The 26,861-nt window shown below is 40.2% G+C and overlaps 2 protein-coding genes across 5 annotated transcripts in view; both read right to left on the bottom strand.

Annotated features, from left to right (window-relative positions):
* Window positions 1–18,017, bottom strand: part of SPAG1 (sperm associated antigen 1) — a 45,344-nt gene extending 27,327 nt beyond the window's left edge. The window contains exons 1-8 of one of the 3 annotated variants that reach the window (XM_049827074.1): window positions 17,878–18,017; window positions 17,129–17,288; window positions 16,640–16,765; window positions 11,797–11,864; window positions 9,536–9,654; window positions 8,945–9,050; window positions 1,959–2,089; window positions 1,197–1,303 (exon numbers count right to left, since the gene is read on the bottom strand). In XM_049827074.1, the coding sequence (XP_049683031.1) occupies window positions 1,197–1,303; window positions 1,959–2,089; window positions 8,945–9,050; window positions 9,536–9,654; window positions 11,797–11,864; window positions 16,640–16,765; window positions 17,129–17,288; window positions 17,878–18,017 (957 nt within the window). Of the gene's footprint in view, window positions 1–1,196; window positions 1,304–1,958; window positions 2,090–8,944; window positions 9,051–9,535; window positions 9,655–11,796; window positions 11,865–14,386; window positions 14,452–16,639; window positions 16,766–17,128; window positions 17,289–17,877 lie in introns of those variants that run through there. The other 2 variants (XM_049827084.1, XM_049827094.1) reach the window with 2 other exon arrangements.
* A 2,562-nt stretch (window positions 18,018–20,579) lies between these two features.
* POLR2K (RNA polymerase II, I and III subunit K) lies at window positions 20,580–24,762 on the bottom strand. 2 transcript variants are annotated; one of them, XM_049827298.1, is made up of 5 exons: window positions 24,720–24,762; window positions 24,389–24,442; window positions 22,659–22,722; window positions 21,782–21,874; window positions 20,580–21,318 (listed from the first exon to the last, which is right to left on the bottom strand). In XM_049827298.1, exons 3-5 carry the CDS (start codon window positions 22,717–22,719, stop codon window positions 21,296–21,298), a joined length of 177 nt encoding a protein of 58 aa, XP_049683255.1. In that variant the 5' UTR covers window positions 22,720–22,722; window positions 24,389–24,442; window positions 24,720–24,762; the 3' UTR covers window positions 20,580–21,295. The 2 variants fall into 2 exon arrangements, with proteins under 2 accessions (XP_049683255.1, XP_049683263.1); XM_049827306.1 differs by lacking the exon at window positions 24,720–24,762 and having other exon boundaries at window positions 23,037–24,439.
* Between the last annotated feature and the right edge of the window lie 2,099 nt (window positions 24,763–26,861).

The raw sequence follows: 26,861 nt of genomic DNA, 5'->3' as shown, positions 1-26,861 counted from the left end.
CTCTTAGAAGATATCACACAAATATGTAAGTTCTTTTCTTGAACTGCTTAAGCAAAAAATAATTTAAAAGGAAAAAAAGTAGATTGTATTATTGTGATATCTGGCATGGTCTACTCAGAAAAGACACGTGGAAAACAGGCTCTTTCCAGAATCTCTGAAAAAGCCTAAAACCAGTTTATCAAAATTTACGCTATGGAGAATTTGGTGTCTAATGGGTATCTGATGGAGGAGTGTAACTGATAGAACTAGAACCAAGACACAAAATTTCTTAGCAGTGTAGCAGAAGGACACTGTTGAATAATGAAAAGGTTTGCTCCTCTTGTAAGAACTGCAAATTAAACATCCTCTCATTCCATAAACATTTTTCGATTGCTCAAAAAAAATACTCCAACTGCACTTCATACTTTCAGAGCAGAGTAAGACACACACAGCATTATGCACTATTCTGAACTTAATTCAATGCTATACAAGGAAGTGCCATTTCAGTACTCACTTCCTCAATAAAAAGATAAAACAAGGACAGGAACAAGCAAGGATTCATGTGGACAAAGTACCTTAAAGAATTCCAGTTACTAACAACCACTTTACCTTTATATTAGTGACTCTGCACATAAACATTTCATTCTGCATGTGTTCCATACATTCATATATAGCTCAAGAGGGTTCTGAGGATCCTCCAAGCAAAGAGCAACTCAAAAAAATGCCCTGCCAAGCACTTGTCACTTCTAGATGTCTCAGCAAAGGCATAATAGCTGGCACAGATAAGGACAGAGATCTGCCTTCAGCCACAGAAGCATTGCTCAGCAAAGCTACTAATGTATTAATTACTCCGGAAGAGTACCCAAAATAAATATCTTATGTCTGGTATTATAAGAAGTCTCAGCACAGCCTGTTTGATAATCTTTTCTATAAGCATGTTCAGCAGCAAAATTTTAGGCACCTAAGTTACGTTAATAGAGCAAGACTTGAGTGCCTACAGGTTTTCACAATTAAGTAGTGAAAAGAAGATCTTGTCCTATTCAAGTACTTAATTTCCACCACAGGCACCTATGTGGTCTTGGGAAACTGATCACTGGCACAGTAAATTGAGTGTGTCCTCAAAACTCATATTCAAATCAAACAATATAAACTGTACTCACTTTATGCTACAACTGCATACAACCCCTTTCTAGTCATACTCAACTCATTTATTTTACCTTAGCTATAGCGTTTTCTGGTTCAACACACAGTACTTTGTTCAAATCCTCTACAGCTGTCTGGTAATTCTGCAGCTGATTGTGTACAGTGGCACGGCGCATCAGAGCTACAGAGGAACAAAGTGTATTATTTATGTATTTAAAGCATAAAGCAGATAAAAATACACTACTTTTTCTAGACATATTAAGTGTAGAACAGTTTCAAAAATTCTGCATTTACTTCATAATGACTCTGTGTTAGTAATAACTGTTCTCTTGATCATTTTTAACGATGCAATTTCACATGACACCTTTTGAGATAGCGATCATGAATTATGAAGCATCTTTTACTATTTTTCCAATTTTTCCCCTCCTCCCATGCAAATATAGTTAGCTACATTCAAGCCCTTGCCTTCAGAAAGGATTAAATCAGCAACTTTCATTGTTTTCATGTCACTTCTAAGGTAATTAATACTTCAGTGTGGGTATTATGGAAAAAATGCACTGCACGAATACAAGAGGGCTTATAGTCATCATATGAAAAACAAGAGTTAGCCCCATGCTACCACTTAAAAATACCCATTACGGATCAACTGGGTGAACTGCATAAAACTTCCCCTGACCCCAAAATTACTGTTAAAATTACTTTGGAGAGCTACTCATTTCCTTACTTGTACTTAGACCTGATCTAAAGCTCAGTGAAGTCAACTAACAACATGAATGGGTATGTACCATTTTATTTGGTAGAAATAAACTAATGGGCAAGTTTGTGTTCTACTTTACCTTTTACGTTGACAGGTTCCATATCTAGTACCTTCTCGCAATCTTGCAAAGCACTATCCCAGTCCTGAAGTTTGATTTCTGCTTGAGCTTTGTTATTATATGCAGCTGCAGTGGGTATTACTGATATACTCCTGAAAAAAGGGAATATTGACCATGGTAGGCTCCTAGTTAGAAAACTTGAATGTATAAACACTTCACTATTGGAAGCTGAAAACAATATTATAACAATATTAATACTGATATTCTAACCACAATAGTGGCTAGAAACTCTGTTCTGCAAGACCAGAAGGAACCATCCACCAACTAGGTTTACCATCTTCAGAGGCCTGTTGCTTGCCAGGGCATAGATCTGAGATGTTGCAGAGAAGGTGCCACGGCTCATCTGTCACTTAAACTATTACCTCTTGTTGCCATCCATGTAGACTCGAATGAAACTGCCAAATGAAACCTTTGAGAGTATCAAGAGTAACTAGAGAGATCTGTAGGTGATGATGAAGAGCATGAGGGACCACAAGGGCTTCTCCTTGATCTTGCTTGTAAAGAGGAAACACTCAGGTAGCAGTGGATGAATTGTCTGGGTCAATGTCTGGCTGCGTGACTGGTATTGTAGGCAGGTCTTTAGCTTCTATAACAGGATCATGTCTGAACAATCTGGAATGCATATGACGAAGTGGTGCAAGAGAATCTTTGCCAACACCCTTGCTAACCTAGCAAGAAGGACTCTAAACTGTGTTCACTGGGAAGAGGGGGCAACAGGGAAGTCCTGGGGTGGGGGGACAGCATACTGGAAGAGACTCATACCTTCCTTCTGAAAAAAGCATGGCTGGAGGACAATCTCAAGTGCTTGTGCACAAACACACAAAGCATGGGAAACAAAAAAGCAGAATAAAAGGTCTGTGCAGCTATGATCTCAGTGGGATAACAGAGAAATGGTGGGATAATCTGTGTGGCTGGAGTGCTGTGAGGGAGGCATGCAGGTCTTTAGAAAGACTAGGAAGGCGAGGAGGAGATGCATTCTAGCCTAAGCAGTGATTAAATATGTGAAGGTTTGTCTTGCAGCAGGCAAAGTTTGTCTTGGAACAGGCAAGAGACTGACAAGCCAGTCAAGAGAGCTGATCGGTAAGAATAAGAGGTCAGACTGACATGGTGACATCATGATAAGCGCAAGCTTCGGACTGCCTGATGAAAAAGAACAAGCAGATGAAGTCTTCTTCAGGCAACTACAGGAAGCCTCACAATTACAGGCTTTGGTTCCCATGGGGGACCTGAACTACCCTGGTATCTGCTGGTAGGGCAAAATGACAAAGCACAAGAAATCGATATGCTCCAGAAATCTCATAGAAGACAACTTCTTGACACAATCAACAAGTTGACAAGGGGGAATGCTCTGCTGGAATTGTTACTCATAATCAAGAACTGGCTGTGGATGCAAAAACTGACAACAGCCTTTGCTGCAGCAACCACGAGATTGTAGAGTTTAAGATTCTGGGATAAATAAGCAAGACGAACACTGGAATTATAGGCCTGGAGTTCAGAAGGCAAGATCTTGGCCTGTTCAGGAATCTGCTTCGCAGGATTACAGGAAGAATATCCTACAGGCCAAAGGGTGCCAAGAGAGCTGGTTGATTTTCAAGGACAACTCCCTCAAAGCACAAGAATGATCCTTTCCAATGTGCAGGAAGTCAAGCAAGCATAGAAGAAGGGATGAACAGAGAACTCTTGACAGATGGCAGTGGTGATGGGCTACCCAGGAGGAATATAGAGACACTGGCTAAGTGGAAGTGATGGAATTAAGAAAGCAAAAGCTCAGCTGAAGTTGAAACTAGAAAAAGGATGTGAGCAGCAACAAGAAAAGTTTGGTGGTTTGGTTTCTTTTTTTAAGGTCTATCAACAGCAAAAGAAAGATTAAGGAAACTGTCGGCCCACTAGTCAATGCAGCAGAAAACCTAGTGACAAAGGACATGGAAAAGTTTGAGGTACTCAGTGACTTCTTCACCTCAGGCTTCCCAGGTACATGAGTCTAGAGGCAGATTCTGAAGGAGTGAAGCACTACCCACAACAGAGGAAGATAAAGTAGGAAACACTTAAGAAAACAGGATATACACAAGTTCCAGATGGGGTGTTCAGGAAGCTGGCCAGTGTCACTACAAGACTGCTCTATATCATCTCTGAAAAGTCATGGTGACTGGGAGAGGTTCCTGGTGACTGGTAAAGGCAAATGTCACATACATCTTTGTATTGGGTTTGTGTGGCAAGGTTTTGGTAGCAGGGAGGGCTACAGGGGTGGCTTCTGTGAGAAGCTACGAGAAGCTTCCCCTATGTCTGATAGGGCCAATGCTAGCCAGCTCAAAGACAGACCCGCCGCTGGCCAAGGCCGAGCCCATCAGTGATGGGATCCAAGCTGGAGCAGTCTGTTCCTGAAGGACTGCACCCCATGGAAGGGACCCACACTGGAGCAGTTCATGAAGAACTATAGCCTGTGTGAAGGACCCATGTTGAAAAAGTTTGTGGAGGATTGTCTCCCATGGGAGGGACCCCACAGTGGAGCAGGGGAAGAGTGTGAGGAGTCCTCCCCCTGAGGAGGAAGGAGCAGCAGAGATGACTTGTGATGAACTGACCACAACCCCCACTCCCATTCCCCCTGTGCCAATGAGGGGGAGGAGGTAGAGAAAATCAGGAGTAAAGTTAAGCCCAGTGGTTTAACCCCAGCCAGCAACTAAGCACTACACAGCCGCTCACTCACTCCACCCCCACTCAGTGGGATGGGGGAGAGAATCAGAAGGAAAAAGGTAAAACTTGTGGGTTGAGAGAATAACAGTTTAATAGAACAGAAAAGAAGAAACTAATAATGATAATAATAACAATACTAAAATGACAATAATAATAATAATAAAAGGATCGGAATATACAAAACAAGTGATGCACAATGTAATTGCTCAACACTCACTGACTGACGCCCAGTTAGTTCCCGAGCAGCAATCCTCACCCCAGGCCAACTCCCCCCAGTTTGTATACTAGGTATGATGTCAAGTGGTATGGAATACCCTTTTGGCCAGTTTGGGTCAGCTGTCCCCTCCCAGCTTCTTGTGCCCCTTCAGCCTTCTTGCTGGCTGGGCATGAGAAGCTGCAAAATCCCTGACTTAGTATAAACACTACTTAGCAACAACTCAAAAACATCAGTGTTATCAACATTCTTCTCATACTGAATCCAAGGCATAACACTATACCAGCTACTAGAAAGAAAATTAATTCTATCCCAGCTGAAACCAGGACACCCAGGAAGAAGTAAGGGGTGGAGGGAAGATGTTTTAAGACTTGGTTTTATTTCTCATTATCCTGCTCTGATTTGATTAGTAATAAATGAAACTAATTTCCCCAAGTCAAATCTTTTTTGCCCATGACGGTAATTGGTGAATGATCTCTTCCTGTCTTTATCTCAACCCACAGCTTTTTGTTATATTTTCTCTCCCCTGTCCAGATGAGGCGGGGGGGAGGTGGGGTGGGGAGTGATAAGAGTGGCTTTGGTGTGCACCTGGCATCCAGCCAGGGTCAATCCACAACAATCTTCAAGAATGGCAAGGTGGAAGACCTGGGAAACTATAGGCTGGTCAGTCTAGCCTCAGTTCTCAGAAAGATTATGGAGCAAGTCTTACTTGAATTCCTGTCCAAGCACACAAAGGATAAGAGGGTGACTAGCAACAGATAGCACAGATTTACCAAAGGCAAACCATGCCGAGACCAGCTTGATAGCTTTCTTTGCTTCTTGGCTCAGCGAAGGAAGGATGAACAGAGGATTTTCCTTACCTTGACTGTAGCAAAGCCTTTGACATGATCTCCCATAGTATTCTTATAGCCAAATAGGTAAAACATGGACTACATAAGTGGACAATAAGGGAGACAGAAAACTAACTGGACTGCTGGGTTCAAAGAATTGAGCCATACAAAGTCCAACTGGTGACCAGCTACTAGTGGCCTCCCTTTGGGATCAGTACTTTTTACATCTTCATCAGGGGGTTACAAGATGGAATAGAAGGCACCCCCAGGATGTTTGTCAATGATACAAAGCTGGGGGGGGGAACAGTCATTAATACACTGGACAGCAGAACTCCAGTCAAAGGGACCTTAACAGGCCAGAACGGGCTGGCAGACTTCTCAGGAAGTTCAAAAAAGGCAAGCACAAAATCATGCACCTGAAACAGAGTAACTCGAGCAACACTACAGGCTAGGTGCCAACTAGCTAGAAAGCAGCTTTGCAGGAAAGGATCTGAGGGCTCTGGTGGACAACAAATTGAACAGGAATCAACAGTATGCTCTCAAGGCAAAGAAGGCGTACTGCATACTGGGCCATATTAGCAAGACCATAGCCAGGAGGTCAACAGAAGTGATTCTTCCCCTCTCTTCAGCACGTATGAGACAACAAGTGGAGTACTTGTGTTCAGTCTGGGACTTTCCTGTACACAAAAGGCACCAACAGACTGGAGTGAGTCCAGCACATCACCAGGATAGTTAGGGGACTGGAGTACATGCAGTACTTGTGAGAAAAGACTAAGATAACTAGGTTTGTTCAGCCAAAAGTGAAGGTTCAGGGGAGGTCTTGTAGCTGTTTTCAATTACTTAATGGGAAGATATGGAGAAGACAGAGCCACATCCTTCTCAGAAGTGCACACTGATAAGACAAAAGGCAACAGATACAAGTTGCAAAAAAGGAATTTCTGATGAAGTTTAAAAAAAAGAAAAAATTTACTGTAAGGGTAGTTAAACACTGCAACAGGCTGCCCAGAGAGATTGTGAAATCTCCATCCTTGGAGATGTTAAAAACTTAATTAAACAAAGCCCCGAGTAACCTGATGTAACTTGGCCATGCTTTGAGAGGCAATTTGCCCATAATATCATTCAGAGGTCACTTTCAACCTAAATTATTCTATGATTCTGTGGTATAACTGAAATTACTGAACAGAGTCATTTCACTAGATGTATGCAGAAAAATAGGCAAGAGCCATTTATTTTAAAATCACATCAGCACAATCGAATTATGTCAGAGTACATCTTCTGCAAAAGTTTTGAATCTCCTTAGAAATGAGAGGTTTGGGTTTTGTAAAATAGAAAGCACTCTATGTTCAGCTTAGAATAGTAGGCCTCATTACAAGACAAACAGAATGAATAACTGTACCCTGATCATTTTTATATAGAACTCTACTCTTTTTCCATCTTAGCCATATATAAATAACCCCTTCAAACTATTATCAATTCACTCCAAAATATGTTTTATTTAAATATTTCTAAATGTAAGAAAATAGTAATTTTCAGATAGTACTAGAAGAGTGCCCAGTTACAACAGCATGCAGTGTCAATATCATATATTTCAGAAGGTGTACAATGCCCCATGGGGGTCGAATATGGGAAGACTCTCCATTTAGGAAGGATTCTGTCCATCCTTACTAATACTTTACTTATGCACCAGAAGCAGAGATTTTAACTCACTTTTATATTACGGATTTGTATTTTATTTATTGTATATGAAATACAGCTATCGATTTTTTTTATGTTCATGTATTAAAAAAACAAAGAAAAACGTTAAGGCTGCAAGCCAAGAACAAAAAAAATACACATCAGATACCTCAGTTTAAACAACCTGTGCACTATGAATATTGATACCTTTGTGCACATATATACATCAACAGTCTCCAAGTAAATTTTCGTAAGCTGTTCTACAAAACCCTGCCTCCTTAGTGACAGTATGAATGGTGCTTCCTAACAATAAATCTGTTCAGTATTTATTTTATTGCTGTGGCACACAATTTATTACTATTCATTATCTTCTTCATACTTGTCTGCACTGACCACAGATGCATTAACTTCCTCATAATTTTTTTTTTCAAGGATAACCCACTATAATATCATAGCCCATGAATTATCTTAACATTTCATCTCACAATAGTGCCATATCATTACCCTCAGTTTACACTGGTAATTAATATCCCAAGATTCCCATATGCTCTCAATTTCAAAGTGACAACTTTGACACTTCTAGAATTTGTGGGTTTTTTAAAGTCCTTATCATTTCGAAGCACAGAGTTAAACACAAAATTGAGTTTCCTTTAATGTTAGTTTAATGTGTGAGCAGTCAGCAATTTTGCAAGTCAGACCTCTAGTGTCTCAATATGGGTAATCTGCAAATGAAAAACAAGCGTTGTCTCATGAAAATCCTGGTTTGTATAAATGGCATCATGTTTGAACACTGTGAAAAAGGTCAAGGAAAAAATCTAGTTCTCCCAAGGTAGCATTCAAATACCTTAACTGAAACACTATCCTTCTCTTCCTGACATAGTCAATTCTGTTCACCTTGCACTTTTCTACTTTTGAAACAAATACAACAGAGGTCCTGTAGCAACAACCTCTATTTTTTATAAATAAAGCCACAGTCTGAATGTAGTCCACTGAGCACTAAATAAAGCAAGCAACCTGTTAAGAGTCTCATTTTTCTTAATCCTGTGTTTATATACTTTCTTTCTGGACAGCTACTAATTACAGACAGTGTTATGATGAAGCTGCACACAGTGATTTTTCTTTGTCCTAAGAAGAGGTTATTAAATCAATTTTACTTATTAACAACTGAGACAATCCTACTGATACGATTAATTAGAATTAATTTGTAATTAATTTAGTTTCTCAACATGCTGCTCATCCTTTTATTTTTGCAAACCTGCCCTTGATTCTCAATGGTTTTGAATAATCTGAAAAAGTTTGTGACACCTGCAGATTGCATCCCATCACTATTTATCCACTTCTCTTCCTGATAAATAAAAATTAATATCAGGATGCAACAGTGCTTTAAGTATTTTTCTGTCAAATCTTTTTGCCCTTTTGAAAATAATCTAATTGTCATTAGTTGCCTCAGTAAGAAGTTGCTTTAATTACATTGTTCTAAAAATAATATTCACAAGTAATGGTCATCAAAATAAAAGAACACAATAGTATTTACTCACCGTGTGTAATATATCACTGCTTCCATGTAATCGCCACTGGCAAAGGCTTCATTGCCCTTTTCTTTTTCACGAGTAGCAATAAAAATCTTCTCTTTCTTTGTCATTCCTAGAAAAAAATATTTATACGTAACAACTAAGAACTTGCACAGATGCAATTAAAACAGTGAGCTAAAATACTTTGAATGCCATAATCTGTGTATTACTTTTTTAAAAGAACATGGATTGCTAAGACAAATTTGTATTTTATTTTCTATAATAAAACCCTAAATTCTTCTGATAGGCATACAATTCAAAGTGCAAGATGAAAGTGGTTGGCTAACCTATACCATTGGTTTACAATAGCAGATGTATGCTTTACTTCCTTACCTAGTGCTCCCAACCTAAATGCAATATAAATATTTTAACTGATTATTAACACCAAGACTAGATTTTTTTCAAATATGGCTTCAAGTTCAGTTGACCTCCTAACAACTTTTAGCATCTCTAGGGGCTGAAAAATAGATAAAGACACTTCTAGCTGTTCAATTTGTATTCACACTCTACAACACAGTATTACAATTAAAGAAAAATTGTATGTTTCTAAGACATTACCAGTTGTGTCTATTTTCTTTTCAATTATAGGTAGACTTGGCCTACTAAAGAATCTTGCTTTTGAGTTACTTTCTTCACAGCCTTCATCAATTTTAGAACATTCCTTTTCCACGTCAAACCTTAAATTAATAAAAATAACAAATTCAATAATGCTGCATAGCAAGACTCCTCTACTAGTAGAAGGGCATACTATATTTCCATTATAAACCAAAGGAAAAAAAGAGAGATAAAGGCCATGTTCAATTATCCATGACTAGTTAGAAAAAAGATGCTTAGTCTTATCTCATTTCCTTGTGTTGTTTTTGTGTGTGTGTGCTTCTCCTGCTTATACATTACCTCCCCTCTTCTTCCTTCCTTCTGGTTAAAAGCAAACAAACCAAACCAAGAAAAATGTCTGCTTCACCTCCTTGCCATCTTCCCCAAAAAGACAGGTAAAATTTAAGAAACAGTATCATCAGTCTCAACCCCAGCCCTATCAAACACCTCTATTAACCTTTGCTAAAATACCTATGAAACAACTTCAAAGCAACTAATAAGGTAAACGCGAGAGAGATTTCAAAATAGTCTCAGACACTTCCAAGGCTACTCTGAAGCAGCTTTTGAAAACAGTGTTTAGGAATTTATATCAAATAAATATTGCTGCCATAGTCCTATAAAACAAACAGAGTAATAATCAATTCCTACACTATCTGGAAGCACTACACTAACTGCTTTTCTGTGTAAGATTTAATGAAAAATAGCCTTTGCTTTCTACAATAATCTTGATTAATATGAATAATTTATATCTGAAATAGACACACAAATTTGAAAATTTATCCAATTCAAAACCTTTTCAGGTAAGACTAATTATTCTCCATTTTGATTCTGATCTTTTGCCAGCTTACTTTTACCTTTTTATTATAAATGAACCACATTTCAAAGGTAAGTGGTTTTAAAATACGAAGTAAAACATTTTGTTCAGAAATTGCCTAAACAATTATTTGAAGGTTTTGAAATTATCCTCAAAATGTTTTCAAAACACGATATGCTTCAAACTGGAAAATTTCTTTCAAACAACTTCTGTTTCAGTATACTCATATAATCCAAAATAAATACATTATATGGGAATATTCACAAACTGTAGTATTATCAGTGTCCTAAAGAAGTTAAAGATTGAGTATATAAAACTGTAAACAAAATCCCCAAATCGTTACTTGAAAGGATACAGTGAAAAGAGGAATGAAAGAATAAATTGTTGCAGGAGTTATTTTGATAACCTATTTTGTTTGTCCACATTTGAGCAGGAAGGCCCCAATTTCTGAAACATACATGCATGAAAATAACTGATATGCACAACTGTTTGTAAGAACAGCATCTTATGCAGACAGGGTTTTTGTAGGGGTTTTGGGGTAGAGTGAAACATTAAGAGTGTCATTACCCAAACCCACAGTGTCTAGATTTATCTCCCCATCTACTGTACTGGAAACTTGTGCCTCCTCACTCTGATACCACAGCATCATATTCCAGATTTCAGAAGCAAGACAGAAGCTGCTACCACGCAAAACAGAGAAGCATGTGCATTTCCCCCTCCATGTTCAACAGTCTGGGGGCATCAATCTGTCACATGAGTTGGGAGGGTAATATGCCACCATTACATGAGGCAGTGAGGATCTTTGTATCAGGGCTCCATCCACTCTAGAAATAAGTCAGTTACTGTCTAGACCTCTGATTACGTGTAATTGCATCTGAGCAAACTGGCGCACCCACCTCAAGCTCATTCTTTGAGGTCAGCGGGGCTCAGTGCAGGAATAAGGATTCATCAGTTTTGTTTTTAATTTAGAATTGTGGCTTTAGATACACAGAAGATTGAATTTATAAGCACATGTTAAATAACTCTAGAAGTGCTTTCAAAAAACTGATAAGATAATTGTAATTACTTGCTTTTACGTACCTCCATAAATTTTATATCTTAGATACTGAAAAATGAAATCTGAAACAAAATGACTTTGTATTTATATTTTCTGCTGAGTTCCTATATTTCATGCAGCTTGTACAGAAGTATAGACTAACTTGTTCTCAGCTGTTAGCACCACAATGAATCATTTGCATTTCAACAGAACATTTATTATGAAAAACGTAAGTTTCACTGAAGTCTTATAATTCCCTGAAATGCTGACCTTAATACTGTTTCTGGAAAATACTTTAAAAAACAACCACCATGTTCCATTATTAAACAAATAAATAAGATTTAATAAAAACTTAAATATAAAGATTTAACATACTTGTCCCATTCACTGTAATCTCGTGGTATGTTTTTCTTGTTTCTTTCTTTGTTTTGTAATTTTTTGTTCTGAAAGAGAAACAGCCAGCCTGTAAGACATTTTTTAAAAGTGGAAATTCACAGCCTTTTTTTTGGTTTTGTTGTTTCTGCAATACATATTCCTAGTAAGTAACTACTCATTACTAATCTCAGCATAGTCTTGAAAACTTAATTCATCTTGCTTTAAAGAAAATCTTCATGTATTTCACATATCGTTGTAATCTGAGGAGCTCTTCATTCTCACACTTTCTCTCCACTGCCCTGTTATATGTCACAGAGGCACTGAATAAAACTTCAGATAGGAGACTGCTCTTTCCAATTAGTATCTTGTGCTGCCATCTTGCAAACTTTCCTTTCAACACAGCAAGGGAGAACTCAAGTCTTGGGAAAGCCCAGCCTTGTGATGAGGTGTTTCACACTGAGATGGAATCAGTAACCTCATTTTAGGCTTGCCATTCCCAAGAGAATGCAATGCACAGATTCTGATAGTCCCTGGAACCCTCACAACAAACACAGAGATGTTTGACTTCAAAATAGTGCCTGGACTTCTTCTGGCTATTTCACACTCCACTCAAGCCAATTCCCAAGATGATTTACACTCATTCTAGCTTTTAGACAAGCTCCGTCACTGAGGTTTGCCTTACCTAAACTTTATCCTTAGGACCTTCCTGCAACAATCAGTCCCAATAACAGATTTGACTGACTTGTATCACAACCCATCTCCTGCACTAATGGAATCTATCTCCACAGCTGGCACCTCTGGCATGTCTTCTACCTCTGTGTATATTTCTGATAGGTCCCTCCCTGCTTGTTGCCTTCAACAATACTTAATAGCAAGGTGTGGTTCCAAACAGGTACTCCACAGTGGAACAGCCAGTTCAAAATATTCCCATATACTCTGTCCTGGCCATTCAGCCCTTCTCTTAACTTGCAATCCATCATTCACTGAGTTGGACCAACGTAATTGTTTGTAGAGTTGCAGATTTACAATTATCTGGGTTCAAACAAACAATTTGATAGACATTAGAGTACAATCCCTAAATTTATCTACCAGTTCAACTGAGCACATGATAAACTGGGCCAAAGAAACAAATAGCAACCTCTTAAACTAGCTTTCCCTGTGGTGACACTGTAAGAAGGAAGTATTTCTGCAGTTGGATGTAAACACCTCAATTTACATAATGCAAATGTGACCCTTCCTGTAAACACTTCTGACTATCTCTAATGTTAGGTTACACAAACTATTATAGTATATAACTTCAGAATTACTCTTAATGAGCTCAGTCTTTCAAGAAGCTAGACAAAATGACAAATACATTTAGTGATCAGCGCGTGTTTGGAGGAGGTAACTCCTAAGTATGGCTTCCTGAAATACGAGTTATCATTATGTATGCATCCTGGTGTACATTACAAATTTACTAATTTAATAAACATAAAATGTTTTTTTCAAACCAGAAGTCCTTAACTTAAACAAGCATAAAAGTAGTGAAACTCTCAGAAGAAAACTCAAGGTATTTACACTAATGCAACTTTAATTTAGGGAGAGAATTACAGCATGTCCTTTTAAGGAATAAGGCAGAAGTGTTGACTTGAAAATGCACAATTTAAAAAATTCTAGGTCTCACATTCTTGGGACCACTGTAACCAAGTTGCAGCTCCAGCAGATTCAGGAATTTCTTAATCAGTAATATTTCAGAGCACCTCATCCAAAAGGCTTTGATAAAAAACATATGTTTGCATGCAGTGGAACAAAAAAAAGAAAACAAACCACCACCACCACCCCCCCAAAACCTCTGCCCGTGTCATATTTCTTGCCAGAACTTACAATGCATGGATCCCACAGGGTTTGAAGCCCAGTGAACAATTTCTGGACCAAAGATCAAAGCACGGGCTGGCTTCAGTTCAGGTGACACAGAATTTGGCCTTGGTTCTGCTTTGTGCCCTGTGTGATGGCCTAAGACACTACTATTCTGTGTCAGCTATACCAGTATTCTTTTTCAGTTCAGAGTATTCAAAATAATATGAAGACTATTTAGATAACATCACAGTGGATTTTTATAACATAAAACTTGGCATGTGTGTTGCATGCCCTGGACTGTAGCATGAGGAGGCATCTAAGGACAGAAATATTTCTGGAATAGTATTAGGAAACTGTGTTTGGCAAAGGAACCTAAGTCTGCTGAAATCCCATTAATACAGTCTTTTGGAAGTAAGTATTTTTAAACCCGTACTTTAGTTCTGTCCTGGAAAAAGTGAGGCAGCAAAAATAATAATTAAGCAATGTGGACAGTTAAGAACAGAAAAACTCAAGCTGTCTCTCCAGTCCTCTTTTATTTTGCAGTACAGATGTAACCTCAGAGTCCTGGGCAGCATGAAAGAAAAATGGGTATAAGACAGAAACTTCCATATTGTGTTAAAGAGGGAAATATTGCATAAAGTTCACTCTTTTTTCTATTCATTTTTTGAAAATCTTCCCTATGACTTCATACCAATAAAAAGAAAACACCATAGAGAGTTATAAGCTATTAGTAGTGAATTAAAGCTGTACCTACATTTAGTATCAGCAAGAAAATCTGATTACAGACACAAGATGCTTCCATTTACCAAACCTGTACCCATTGGTGCAATCTGCTATTTTAGGGTCAATAAGGATTTCCAGAATTGGCTTCATTGAAGATACTGAACTTTTTACGCATCAGATCAGATGAACAGTCTCCAATCAGGTAACAACATGAAATTATGGAAGGGTTTGTAAATTTCTTTCTAGGAGAAAGGAGTTTATCGTGCCAACTTTATACTTGATACCACATTACAAAATTATGTGATGCCAGTGTAAAAAATAATTACAGTCCTAACTGATTAGCAAAACAGATTTAAAAATTATAAGATTATACATAGCTTTATCAGCAAGAAAGAAAAGAAATAAAAACTCATTAACTATATTAATCGAAATTTTTTTTATATTTCCTATTACAGGTATAAATTTAGTGTACACTATAGAAACAGCTTCTTTTTATTCAGTAGTGATCTAGTAGTGGTATAACTGCACTGCTACATAAATAAAACTCAATTTCAGGCCTTTCTTCTCTCTTCCAGGACAGGTTACAATTACTTCAGAGGCCATCTACATGGACAAAAGGAATGGAAATCATATACCATAGATAAGGCATAAAGCTGTCTCTAGGTTTCCTGGGTAATAATGCTAACACCTAAACCTTGTATGGGGAACAAAACTGATAGAAACTTGACCTGAAGACTGTTGCATGGTTTAAAGAAGGAGAAAAAAAATCTGAATAAATATTTCGTCTTTGAATGGAGAACACATCTTCTTTAGTAAAACTATATATCCTAGATTTCAAGCTACTTTCCACCATTTTATGCTTATATTCTAATCCGGATTCACTGAGTTCACATATTTTATTTACCATTTTTTGTTCTAGGAAACACTTATACAGGACATAAATCAAGAGTAAAGCTACAGTGGCACTCTTCATCTCAGCAAAACAGGATAGTCAAGAACAACATATATTGCAAAACGTGAAAGAGACAGACTAATGAAAAAAACACCCCAAAACAAAAGCACATCTTAGTCTCAATACTAACCACTTACAAAGCATTACACTGGAGTTCCCAGCCTCTTTGTACACCACATAATGGAGAGTACCTAGTTATCCCAAATGCCTTAGTACGATGTCTAAGCACCAGCTGACAATAAGTAGTTTCTGACAACACAGGAACACAGGTCAGGAATTTACCAATACATAAATGTTCCAATAAAATTTGTCAAATTAACAATTAATAAGAAATATCACATGACCTGTAAGGATCCATTCATAACTATTCTCAATTCCAAACTACAAAAAAGAAAAATCCTTTAGTGAATGTTATAAGTGTCCCAGAATTCCAAAGAAAATAGTGGGAATCAGACTGAAGCCATCTGTGATAACATCTGACAATTCAAAAAAATTGCATTCCACACCTACTTTTCTGCCAATCCCTCCAATAGCACTGCATTTAGTATTAGTAAAAAAAGCTGGTCACAGACAAAACATATTTCAGGTAGATAATTAAATGGAAAAAACCCATGATGAAACTAATACCTAGGAAAAAGTGTAAATGTTTATTCTGTAGTTCTGAAGATTTGTTAAGTATGCTTTATGGATAAATTAGGAAGTATGCTTTATGGCTAAAGCTGGAATACCAACTCAAGGTATAAAATAAGGGGAATCAAAGGGTACGTGTACACCAGTGCAACCCAATATAGAAGTGGCTATAGAGTGAAACAGTTGGTGCAGAGGGTCCAACATCCATACTGTATGTGTTTCAGGGTATTTATTTTGGACTAGGTCCTGTTTGCTTTCATGAAAAAAAAGCCTACTGGCAGCCAGAGAAAATCTCCTGGCATAATTTCATCCAAAAGGAACCTAGTTCATATGCTTAAATACCACTTTGAAATGTGAATCAAAGAACATAAAAGGGTGTTTAAGGAGATTTGCTCCAGAAGTGAATTCTTGATCAGAATTAAAACATTATTGAATCAAAGAACATAAAAGGGTGTTTAAGGAGATTTGCTCCAGAAGTGAATTCTTGATCAGAATTAAAACATTATTACAAGACACATGCTAGTACTAAGGAGGTACTTTTGTTTAAGCATTAGTCTCTTGCAAGGGAACTTAAATGTTTTTATTTTCTGGTTAACAAAATAAATCTAGTAAGAAAGCCTCAGTGACTAGAAGTTTGTATGTATAAAATTTTCTAATTTTAGAAAGACATACAATTAACATACATTAGAAAACTGGAGATACCTGGTTAGCAGGAAGACTGCTGCTGGAACAACGAATAGGAGGCAAGTTATCTTGTCTTTCATGCAGTGTGTCTGTTCTCAGGAACTGTGGTTTCTTATCATCTTCATTCATTTCTGTCACCCAGCTCTGAAAATAAATAATATATCTGTACCGTGAAGCATTAGAGCAGATATACTTCATAGTCTACAATGACCCTAACAACTATCCTGACAATGCATTGCTCTTAATGGGGAAAAGCAATTTAGACAAAAAACAATTGTGCTTTTTTGAATAAAAAATAATCTACAAAAAAAATCTGTAGAGTTAAAATGGGTGTTAAAGATTCAGAGACATTGATTCAAGAAAATAGTTCAAAAACCCTCAACATAATCCTTTGATCGTTTCCTTATTTAATCAAATAATTATATTCAACTTAAGCCCAAGAAGAGGAAGATTGATACATCAAAGTGATTATATTACTGACCATTATAAATTAGAGTTATACTGTACCATCAGTTCACCATTAATTGTTTCCCATTCTTCAGCTGTGAAATCAGAAGCTGTGGCTGCAGGCTTATCTCTTCTCAGAGCTCTGCTCCTTGGATCTAAATGCTCGATACGCTTTTCACAAAACAACGTAAGGTCAGGATAACATCCCTCTTCACCAGACCTTTAAAATGCAAAGATATAAAAATTACAAAAAGGAACTAAACTGTACTGCATCCTCCATATTTCTCTCCATGTGTAGTCTCTTGTGTGGTGACCACAGTGACTGCAGAGGACTATTTTCCTGTTACAGCTGAATTCTACTGTCCCCTAATAACATTTTGATCAGAAAATTCCACTGAGTTAACCTTCAACAACTTTCCAATGGACACACATACACAGTTCAAAATTATCACAGTGTGCATAAAAAAATGTTCGTGTTATTTTCAGCAGAAGTTAAATAGGCATGGCATCTGAAATCACCACAAACAGTCAGACAAGACGGCTTCATGACAGAACCAAAATCCAGCAGCAGAATTTGAGAAAAACCTGGCATCAAGTTACTCAGACTTTTTGGATGGTTAAAACAGGACTTGGATTTCTAGCGTTATCATTTGGACACTTTCAACATGATTACTTTAACTTTTTATTTTAATTTTTAAACTAGAAGGTTACAAAGAGGTTCAAGACAAACAGAATATTTAAGTAAGGGTTCCTTTGAATTTTACAGAACAGGAATATTATTAGTAAAGAAGGTAAGAAAATATATTTACCTTAATACCCTGAGAATCTTTTCCAGGTGTTTAACATCTGTGCATTTTTCAATGAACTTGTAGTCCAGATGACCAATAGGTATTTGATATGTTTTAGTGGTTCCTTGGTCCAGCAAAAATGGTACTGACTCATCACCCATAACTAAATATTAGAAGGAAAAAATGTGATTCTATAGGCACTTAATTATATTTTGAAGCAATGCAGACTTAACGAATAACCCTGCTCATGCTCTGAAGTAATACTCTGTTATGGAAGCAGACCTGTTGCCACAAAAGAAAAATGTCAAATTTGAAGACCTTATCACACAAACTGTTCTTGACAGAGGTTTACTGTTAGAAGTATGGTTATAAATGAGAGTTGTTTTAGAAAAAGAATACGTACAACTCTACTGCTCCTGCAAGGCAGAACAAGTCGGAAAGACTGCTTAAAGAAAAATTGCCAATTTTTGCCTACCACATTCTCTGTTTTTCTTTAAACACAATATGGTACTACCTATTTTAACCAACTGTGGCGGGGATGAAGGAGAAATGGTGCAGGACCCTCTACTTTTTTCAGAGGGAATATGTTAACCAATTCAGTGTACTTAATGGAATGATAACCTTTGCCTTCTCTGTAGCCAAAATAAATCCAGTAGTTGGTCTTTCCTCACTAACTGCATTTTCTAAGTCTCTGATTATATTACCGTACTAATCTGAATCTTTTCCAGTAAGTCTGTAACTGGTGAAGTGAGATGTTCAAATTGGACACTTCCTGTCTCCCTGTACCTTTGATCTGCTTACCTGCATCTTTTTGTATTTTGATTCCAAGCTCTATGGAGCAGAAATTCTTTTTCCCTCCATGTTATATAGTGCTTAAAGTGATCAGTTATTTTTGACAAGTACAGTAAGGGCAGCTAGCTAGTATGTGGCAACAACTATGTATGGATATAAACCCAATTAAAATAATTGTGTTCTAATGTCTAGCATAATTACACATATTAACTTGTAGTTGCAGAAAAATGTTTACAATACAGCATCACTTAAATAATAACTGGTCATAATTAGGTATTGCATAAAGATAGGATTCTGCCCCAAGAATTTACAGTTTCAGTATAGGAAAAGAAGCAACACGCATGGAGAGACAGAAGAATACGGGAAATAATTAGCAGTAAAAAGCAAGAGAGGCACTCGTGACAAAACGGCAACATTCTCTCCCGTTTCGGTATTTCCATAAACGAGAGGGAGTTCTCTCGAGTGCCCGGAGCAGCTCTCGGGCAACGCGGTAGCCAGGGCACCTCGGCTGCGCGGGGCCACGGCACCGCCACAGCCAAACGCGCTCCTCTTCTCCGGGCGGCTGCGGGCAGCTCCCCGAAGCCGCAGCACCGTGCCCTGCTCCGCGGCCGCCGACAACACAACCTTCATCCCCCGGAGCCAGGAATTTACCTTCAAAACGACACCAAAGCCTCCCCTCACTCCGCAGCCGGAGCCGGGGCAGCGCGCCAGCCCGCGCCTAGCAACTGTTACTATGTACAACATGGCGGACGACGGGGCGGACACCGGGCTGCCCTCCACAGCGAGCCCCTCGCGAGACTCCCGCCGCGCCCCAGCGGCGACACTGGCGTCGCGTGGCGGACCCCGACACCCACCTGCCCGCCGCCGCCCTGCCTGCGGGAGACGGACGCGACCCGGCCCTCGCCTCAGCCGCGCAACGCCGGCCTCTCGCTGGCCGCCGCGCATGCGCAGCTGGGCTGTGGCGGAGGCCGCGCTGCGCGCCCCCGTCCTCCGCCGGGCGGGTGCTCCCCCCCCCCCCCCCGGTCAGGGCGGAGGAAAACGGCGGGAGGGGGCGCGGCGGAGCTCCCAGCCCTCCACCTCCGGCAGGGGACGGACGCACCCGCCCCTCCCTCGGGGGTGTAGCTTTAATAAAACATCACCTGTTTGTTTTCAGTGTAGCATTTTATTTAGCTTCGAACAACCCGCCCCCCTCCCAGCGCCCGTCTCCCCCGGTGCCTACAACAGTACTGCCCGTCAGCCCTGCCGTCCCCCGGCGCCGTTTCCTACAGCAGGTCCGCACCCCTTCCCGAGGGCAGGGGATGCTCTTCTCCGCGTTCGTCCGGCAGACAGAGGCACCCAGCCCGGCCGCAGTCCAGCCAAACCCATCCCTGACTCCCACCAGCCCTTTCCCGGCACTGGGAGCGCCCTCTCCTCAGCGGGCAACCCTCCAGCTCAGCCGTCGGAGCAGTCCCGTCAACAGCCGAGCCCTGGTTGCTGTTGTGCAGGCCTAAGGCGCGCGCGGTGCACACCAGTCTGGTGAGCAACCGGATAGCAAAACGTTACCGTTTACACTCGGGTGCACCTGGCTTGTGCATCTGGCTTCCAAGGAACAACCTAGATAAGATACGTCTTCATAGCTAAGATCCGGTAAGATACCCAAGAAAATCTTAACCAAACGGCTCCAAAACAAAATCTCAGAAATGCTTTTTTAGCCCCTAAAACAACCCACTGTAGTTCATTTACGAGCCAGTACAGGGTCATGAAGCTTGTAACAAAGATACTAAAGTAAGTATTAAGGTAAGAGTTAAACATAGTATCTCAACATTAACAGCACCATTAGCACCATCAAAATTGGTATTTGGAAGCACTTACGGAGGCTAAATTAGCATCGGGCACACACCAGCTATTTTACTATTACTTAACACACATTCCAAACAGACAGGTGCAAAAAGTTTTGGCTCATCAATACAAAACAACCACTTCAATCTTTTTATTACAGACCCCCAAGAAGTCACATGAAAAGCAAAGCAAGATGCTATTTTAGTTTTGGGACACTACCCAAATTATCTTTATAGCACAGATCTAATTCCTTCCCTGAGTACAACCAACTCAAGAAGCACTTTGGGAATTTCTGTTTACACATTGCTGCTTAATGTTTACCTTGCTTCCCTCCCCTCGTCTGAGAAATGACTTTTTTTGACACTTTCTCCATAACTGGGTGGCTGAATTGGGTGCTCTCAGGTCCTTTGAAAGCTCTTTTGAAATCCAGATCTGTGCTTCAGACCTAGCCTTGTGTAGCCTTCTATTTCTTTTCAGTGGAATTTATTCAAACCAGTTATTTTATGCAGTTCATAGAAGTCCAAAGAATGTTTAGCAAAGTTAAAATGCAAACAAATTTAGATGAGAGTACTGAAGACAAGGTTAACTCAAAAAGAATACGATACCACTGAACTTAAATTACTGCATACTCTGATGACAATTTAAATGACAGCTTCAGAAATCTATTGCTGGAAGACAATATAGACAAAATTTAGTATCACAGTAAACTTCAATATTTCAATCTCTTAAAACACAATAAAAATGTGCATTTGTACATGAATGGATTTACAGAGCAAAGTTATTAGAAAGATTAAACTGCATCATGAAGTCACTATATCTTCAGCAGACATCATCGGGCATCAAAAACCACCACTGGAATAGTGCAGTTAAAGGAAAAAAATGCGTTGTGGTTGAAAAAAGATTAGGGAGAAAAAAGATTGGGGGGGGGGGGGGGGGAGAGACTGCCTAAATCAAAGGTCAAAACTAACTACATAAAAGCATTTCAAAAGTCATCTTTAATTAACCCCACAACACTTTCCTTTTCTTAAAAGGCTGAAAAATATCAACAATTCACAGTATGTCACCCAGCAGACTATCCTAGCTTATTATATTTTGCATAGAAAATGGAAAAAAAACCAGAGAAAGTGCCAGAAAAGAAAACAAGGTGCCCAATCACACTGCAGAGATTTCCCTACAGTACTTGCTCTATTGTATCCATTTTTGGCCTTGAAGGATTCTTACATAATTACTCAAATCTTCCATTCCATTTCCCTTATATAACCTGTCTCCATCCACAGCTTCTCAAATGCATTCAAGTGCATGTGTAAAAGGATACATCTTTTTGTCCTCTTCTTGTACATTATTCTGTAGCCACATTCTCTGCATCTGATTGGATCTCTTGCCTTTATTTCATTTTCTGTATGACATTCTGATATGATGGAGGAAGATAAAGGGAGTGGGTAAACAAAACCAACATTGTTAGTACATAGATAACTTTCAAAAGTCATAACAGTCAAATTCCTATTTGTGGCAAACAAACAATAAAAAATAATTGTAGTGAATCTGTATCAAGAGCCGAATGATATCAAGATGCCATTCAAAAAAAATAATCACAAACTTCACTTATATTAAGACCAAAGAGGATCTTGCTAAAAATCACCAAATTATTACTGCACAGAATACAGTCCACTCTTGATACAACTAGACTCTCTGCTAATGAAAACTTCAGCTCAGTCCCCCAAGCCCCATATTTATTTTCTTAAAGGACAAAATATTTCAGAGATTCCTGAAGTGACAACTCAAAACCACCAGTTTTAAGTTGTTGACTTATCTATAGGTAAGAGAGAATTTGACTATTGCACTTCAATAAAAGCTGAGTGACCACACGCATTTAAAAAAAGCCTCTCCAAGATGCCCTAAATTAGAAGGTCCACTATCTGCACCACAGTGCAGACACTTAGAGAAAGCACCCTCTGGAGATAGAGGGCCTCCACACAGCAACACAAGCTCTAGTGAATTACTTCCACATTGCCATCCATATACTCCCAATATACGTGGTACCATCGGTTTGTAAAGCTTTAAAGAACGTCAGGATCCACACTGCAACTATCTGCATTTATGTACTCTTCAGTATAATGATTATACATTCTTCATTATTAAAACACCACATCTCCAGTAACAAGAAAAAAAATTCACTGATGTCTTTTCTTTACCTCCACAAATGTAAATCATTGGCTGCTGCTTTGGAGGCTGAACATCCTTCTGTGAATCCATGTTCTAAAAAAACAAAAAAAACAAAAAAACCAAAAAAACAAAACCAAAAACCAACCAAACCACAACATGCACACCAGGTTTTGGTTGTTGTTGTTTCGGGGTTTTTTTAACAATTTTTTTAAGGTATAAACAATCATTTTAATATCTCGATCTAAAGCTAACAGAAGATGGAAAACTTCCTTAAAAGTAAACACAAATTCCATCTGTATTTGAAACACAGGACATTGGATTATTCACGTTGGAAGAGACTTCAGAAAGTCATCTAGTTCAACATTTCAAAAACAAAGTAACATCAGGTTTCTCAGAGCTTTACCAACCTGGTATAGAAAACCTCCAAAAATGGAGGCAGCACAACATTTTCTATTAAACAGGATTTTAAACATTAAAGCCCAATTAATAATATTTTATTTCCTCCCTCCTGCCAATGGTAAGAATTTCCTTCCTGGAAACATAAAAATAAATAATTTCTTATGTATTACTCACACAACAACAGTGCTATCATGAACAAGATAAGCCTTGTTGTATTTTTACCCCCTCTGATACACTAGCTAATCTAATCTACCTTTTCATTGATCTAAGGGATTAAAAATCCTGGGAACAGACTGTAGGTAAAAGAGTAATAGGAATTAATAAAACCCAAACAAACAAAACAATGAGGGGCCAAAGAGAAGAAAATCTGCCCTCAAAATCCTAACATAGGTGCATATGATTACCAAACTGATCAAGAGTTTGATAACTCAGTGGTGCTCTTCAAGTATTCCTTCGTGAGACTGAATAGTTGCATATATTCCACAAACATTCTACCAAGCTTTAAGTAATCCTATCCTAACATCTAAATACGGTTGCAACTATAAACTTTAAGGTTATTACTATAACCACTAGGGAGATAGTAAACACTTTTTTCCACCCAATGCAAGCCTAGACTAGAACGGGAATATCTCTTTCCAGTTTTTTTGAGGTTGCTGTTTTCTGTGCCTCTGTTCTGCTCGACACAGAAGACAAGAATTCCTAGCCCTTGTGCCAGTGAATAGCCTTCATGATTCTTCTTTACGAGCACAACTCTTGGATGCTTTTGCTTCATATTACAGTAGGGATTATTTCTCTGATCTTCACAGTTTGTTTCAGTATAAATTCATCTGGGAAAACTAAGGTCTTGAAGACAGAAGGGTAGGCTTGACAGAAATGGTTCATCCTTTAAGGGAGTCTGATCAGCACTTGACAAACCACCTTGTGAAAAAACCCATTATGCCCCTCCATTTGAGAGAACTGATGATAAGTCATTAAACTCTACAGCTTTCAAGTAAGGTTTTGCTCTACCATAACCATGGCGCCATCTTAATGCACGTGTGTTATATTCCTTCCGTGTCAGTATATTACAGTAAGATACAAGCAGTCATCCATTAGCACTTGAAAACAGCAGCATCTTCTAAAACAGAGAGCCGAGCTAAGGAGGACCACAGCTGCTGCTAAATAACTTGAGCTGGTGCTGCTCATGCAGCACAGTAATACTGCTGCTAAAGGCAGCAGTGACCTACAGCTATTATTTTGCAGGGAGGTGCCACGCTTTAGCCGGCCTTCACGTACCCTGCAGCTCTGAGCGCTGCCAAGCCGACACAGCCAAAAGGCACGCCGGTGCCCCCACGCGCCTTGGGCTGCGCCCGCAACCTACCGCAAAGACGTGGAGCGCCGGCCACGCTGCTCGTGCCGAGGACGCCACAGGTACCTGGAAGAGAGGCAAACCCGCTCCGTCACGTCCCGCAGAGCCCACGAAAGAGGACGGACGGACGGACGTCCTTCCTCACAGCCCACCGGCCCCTCAGCCCCAGACAATCCAGCCCGCCCCAATAGCCGCCCCGCGGGGCTTTTACGCAGAAGGGAAGGCCACGAGGTCAGACCGGGCCTTTCCCTGCTCGCCACGGCCACCCCCCCGCAGCGAAAGGGACCACCGGCTCCGAAGACAGGCGCCCGAAAACCCCAGGCGAGCCCCGAGCCCCACTCGCCTGCACAAGCCACTCCGCCGGCCTCACCCTCTCCTCGGCGCCGACTGATGACGACACACGGGGCGCCGGTGGAGGCGGGGCCCGTCCAGCGCCGCGTACCTCAGGGCGTGCCGGTGTGCTGCCGGCCGCGCGAGTCAGCGGTACGCAGGGTGCGGCGGACAGGCGCCCGGGGGTGCTGCCGCACCGCACCGCACCGCACCGCGCCGCAGCCCTGCCCCCTCGGTCGGTCAGTCAGTCAGTCAGTCGGTCGGTCGGTCGGTCGGTGTGTCGGTCCCCGGCAGCCAGCCGCCGCCAGCTCCGGCCTCCTCGTCGTTGAATAATTAGGTTGAGACAGTAATAAATACTTAGCGGTCGGTGTTTAGCCGCTTTGAAAAAGAAAGCACAGAATAGTTGGTGGCATTTTTGCCATAAATAAGCTTTCGTATGAATAGCGGCGTCCGTTTCCTAAGAAGGAAGTCGGCAGCTGCGTGGTTAGACAGCGTGAGAACGAGCAACGGAGTCGGTGTTGCCACCCGGCTGTAGCCGACCTGTACCGAATGTCCTGCGCCGGGCCCGACCGTGCGGCTGCGGAGGTTTTTAAAACACCGCCGAGGTGTTTCACAGCAAGGCCCTGTCTGTTTTCAGAAGCGTTTTACCTAAGATCCGTGGATAAAAACCCCCACACCTCGATAATTTTAAGCTCGTGGGCGGTACCACCCTTAGAAGGGGCGATAGTACCTATTCCAACGGTAGGACGCTGTCACGAAAGACGTTCGAATGCCGGCGATTCCCGTACGCGCTGAGCGGAGACAGAACAAACCAGATTTAAACGGTACCGGTTGCTCTCCCGGTCAGTCGCTCAACCTCGCCGGCGGTATCAATTTTGAATCTTCGATAAGCTTCTTGGGGAGTTAGCTATCTTTGGTTTATTCCTAGAAAAATGTTTAACAAATACTGTGTTTTGTGAATATGCCAGTTTAAATGACTCCGTCATTCAAGAGGTTCCCTAGTTTCAGGAAGGGTCTTTCTTTTTCTCTTTCTGAATGCTGAATAAACATTTCCTAAGCACCCCAATGCACTGATACGTATGAGGTTTTATCAGTTGTAATTTATTGATGTTGTTCTCGTAGTAGCAAATCACCTTCATACATGACCTGTAGCTTATCTAAAATAAACTGGAGGAATAATAAATAGTTACGGTTTTCCCAGGTTTGTGTTTCAGTTAATCGTCATGAAAATACAGTAATGATTTTAGACAGCTCACCTGCTTCTCCGTACTGCTGTGTATGAATAAAGCTAAATATCGCCTCTGGAGCGCCAGAATAAAGCACGTGGTGCAAGAAAAACGGTACGCGAAAGGCAGAGCTACTCATCTCCATCCTGACTTGCCCGTGACATTGCTACCCGCGTCCCCTCCTCCCCGCGGTCCTCGCCGGTGTGGGTGTGCATCGAGAGTTTCAATCAGAGCGGGGAGGAAGCCTCAACCCTGCCTTTCCTGGCAAATGCACACTAAGTAATCACCTTCTGATAAACAAACAAACAAACAAACAAAACCCCACGAAGCAACCGATTTTATTTCTCCAGGCTCTTTTTGTATTTTAAAATGCGTTTGTCAAACCGGTAATTTTAAAAGGACCTGGAAAAATAGCATGTTTTACCAGGTCTTAAAGCTTCGGTTACTTCAGCCGTTTGTGATGAAGCCCGCCTCCTCCGAGGGGAGCGCTTTAACGGTAAAACCCCAGCCCTAAAGATGCTCCTTGGATTTAGAGTAACAGAAGGGGTTGGGCTGACCAATGTGGGAGACCTCCATGGTCCCGTCAAAGGAAAGATTTCCTGGGGAATTGGTAGGAAACCGTGAGGAAAGGCTTGTGGGGCGAGATGGGGAGGTGCAGGGGTACTTTTTGGATGGGAAGGAAACGCGGGCGCAGCGGAGCGTGTTGCAGACTGTCTTACCTCATTTTGTTTGTTTAGAAGCAACGTTCTCAGGTGTTGGCTGGGGTTTTGTTTGGAAGGGGTTTTTGTTGTTGTTTTTTGTTTGTTTGTTTGGGTTTTTTTGATGACGCTTTTTGTTAAATCACGCTTTTCGGTGTGATGCTTCTGTGTATTGCGTTAAATGCCGCAATTACAACTTGTTCAATTTCTTGGCTATTTTTAACCCAAGTC

This window comes from Accipiter gentilis, chromosome 2, assembly GCF_929443795.1.
Source record: "Accipiter gentilis chromosome 2, bAccGen1.1, whole genome shotgun sequence".
NCBI classification, from domain to species: Eukaryota; Metazoa; Chordata; class Aves; order Accipitriformes; family Accipitridae; genus Astur; species Astur gentilis.
Note: the sequence above shows the minus strand (reverse complement) of the source record. Positions and strands in the feature narration are given on the sequence as shown.

Coding starts and splice junctions, on each gene's coding strand:
- POLR2K (XM_049827306.1), bottom strand. CDS start 23,102: ATGTTTAAAATCCTGTTTAATAGAAAATGTTGTGCTGCCTCCATTTTT. Junction 21,875..22,658: donor AATGATTTACATTTGTGGAG/GTAAAGAAAAGA, acceptor CCATCATATCAG/AATGTCATACAGAAAATGAA. Junction 21,319..21,781: donor CAAGAAGAGGACAAAAAGAT/GTATCCTTTTAC, acceptor GCACTATTCCAG/TGGTGGTTTTTGATGCCCGA.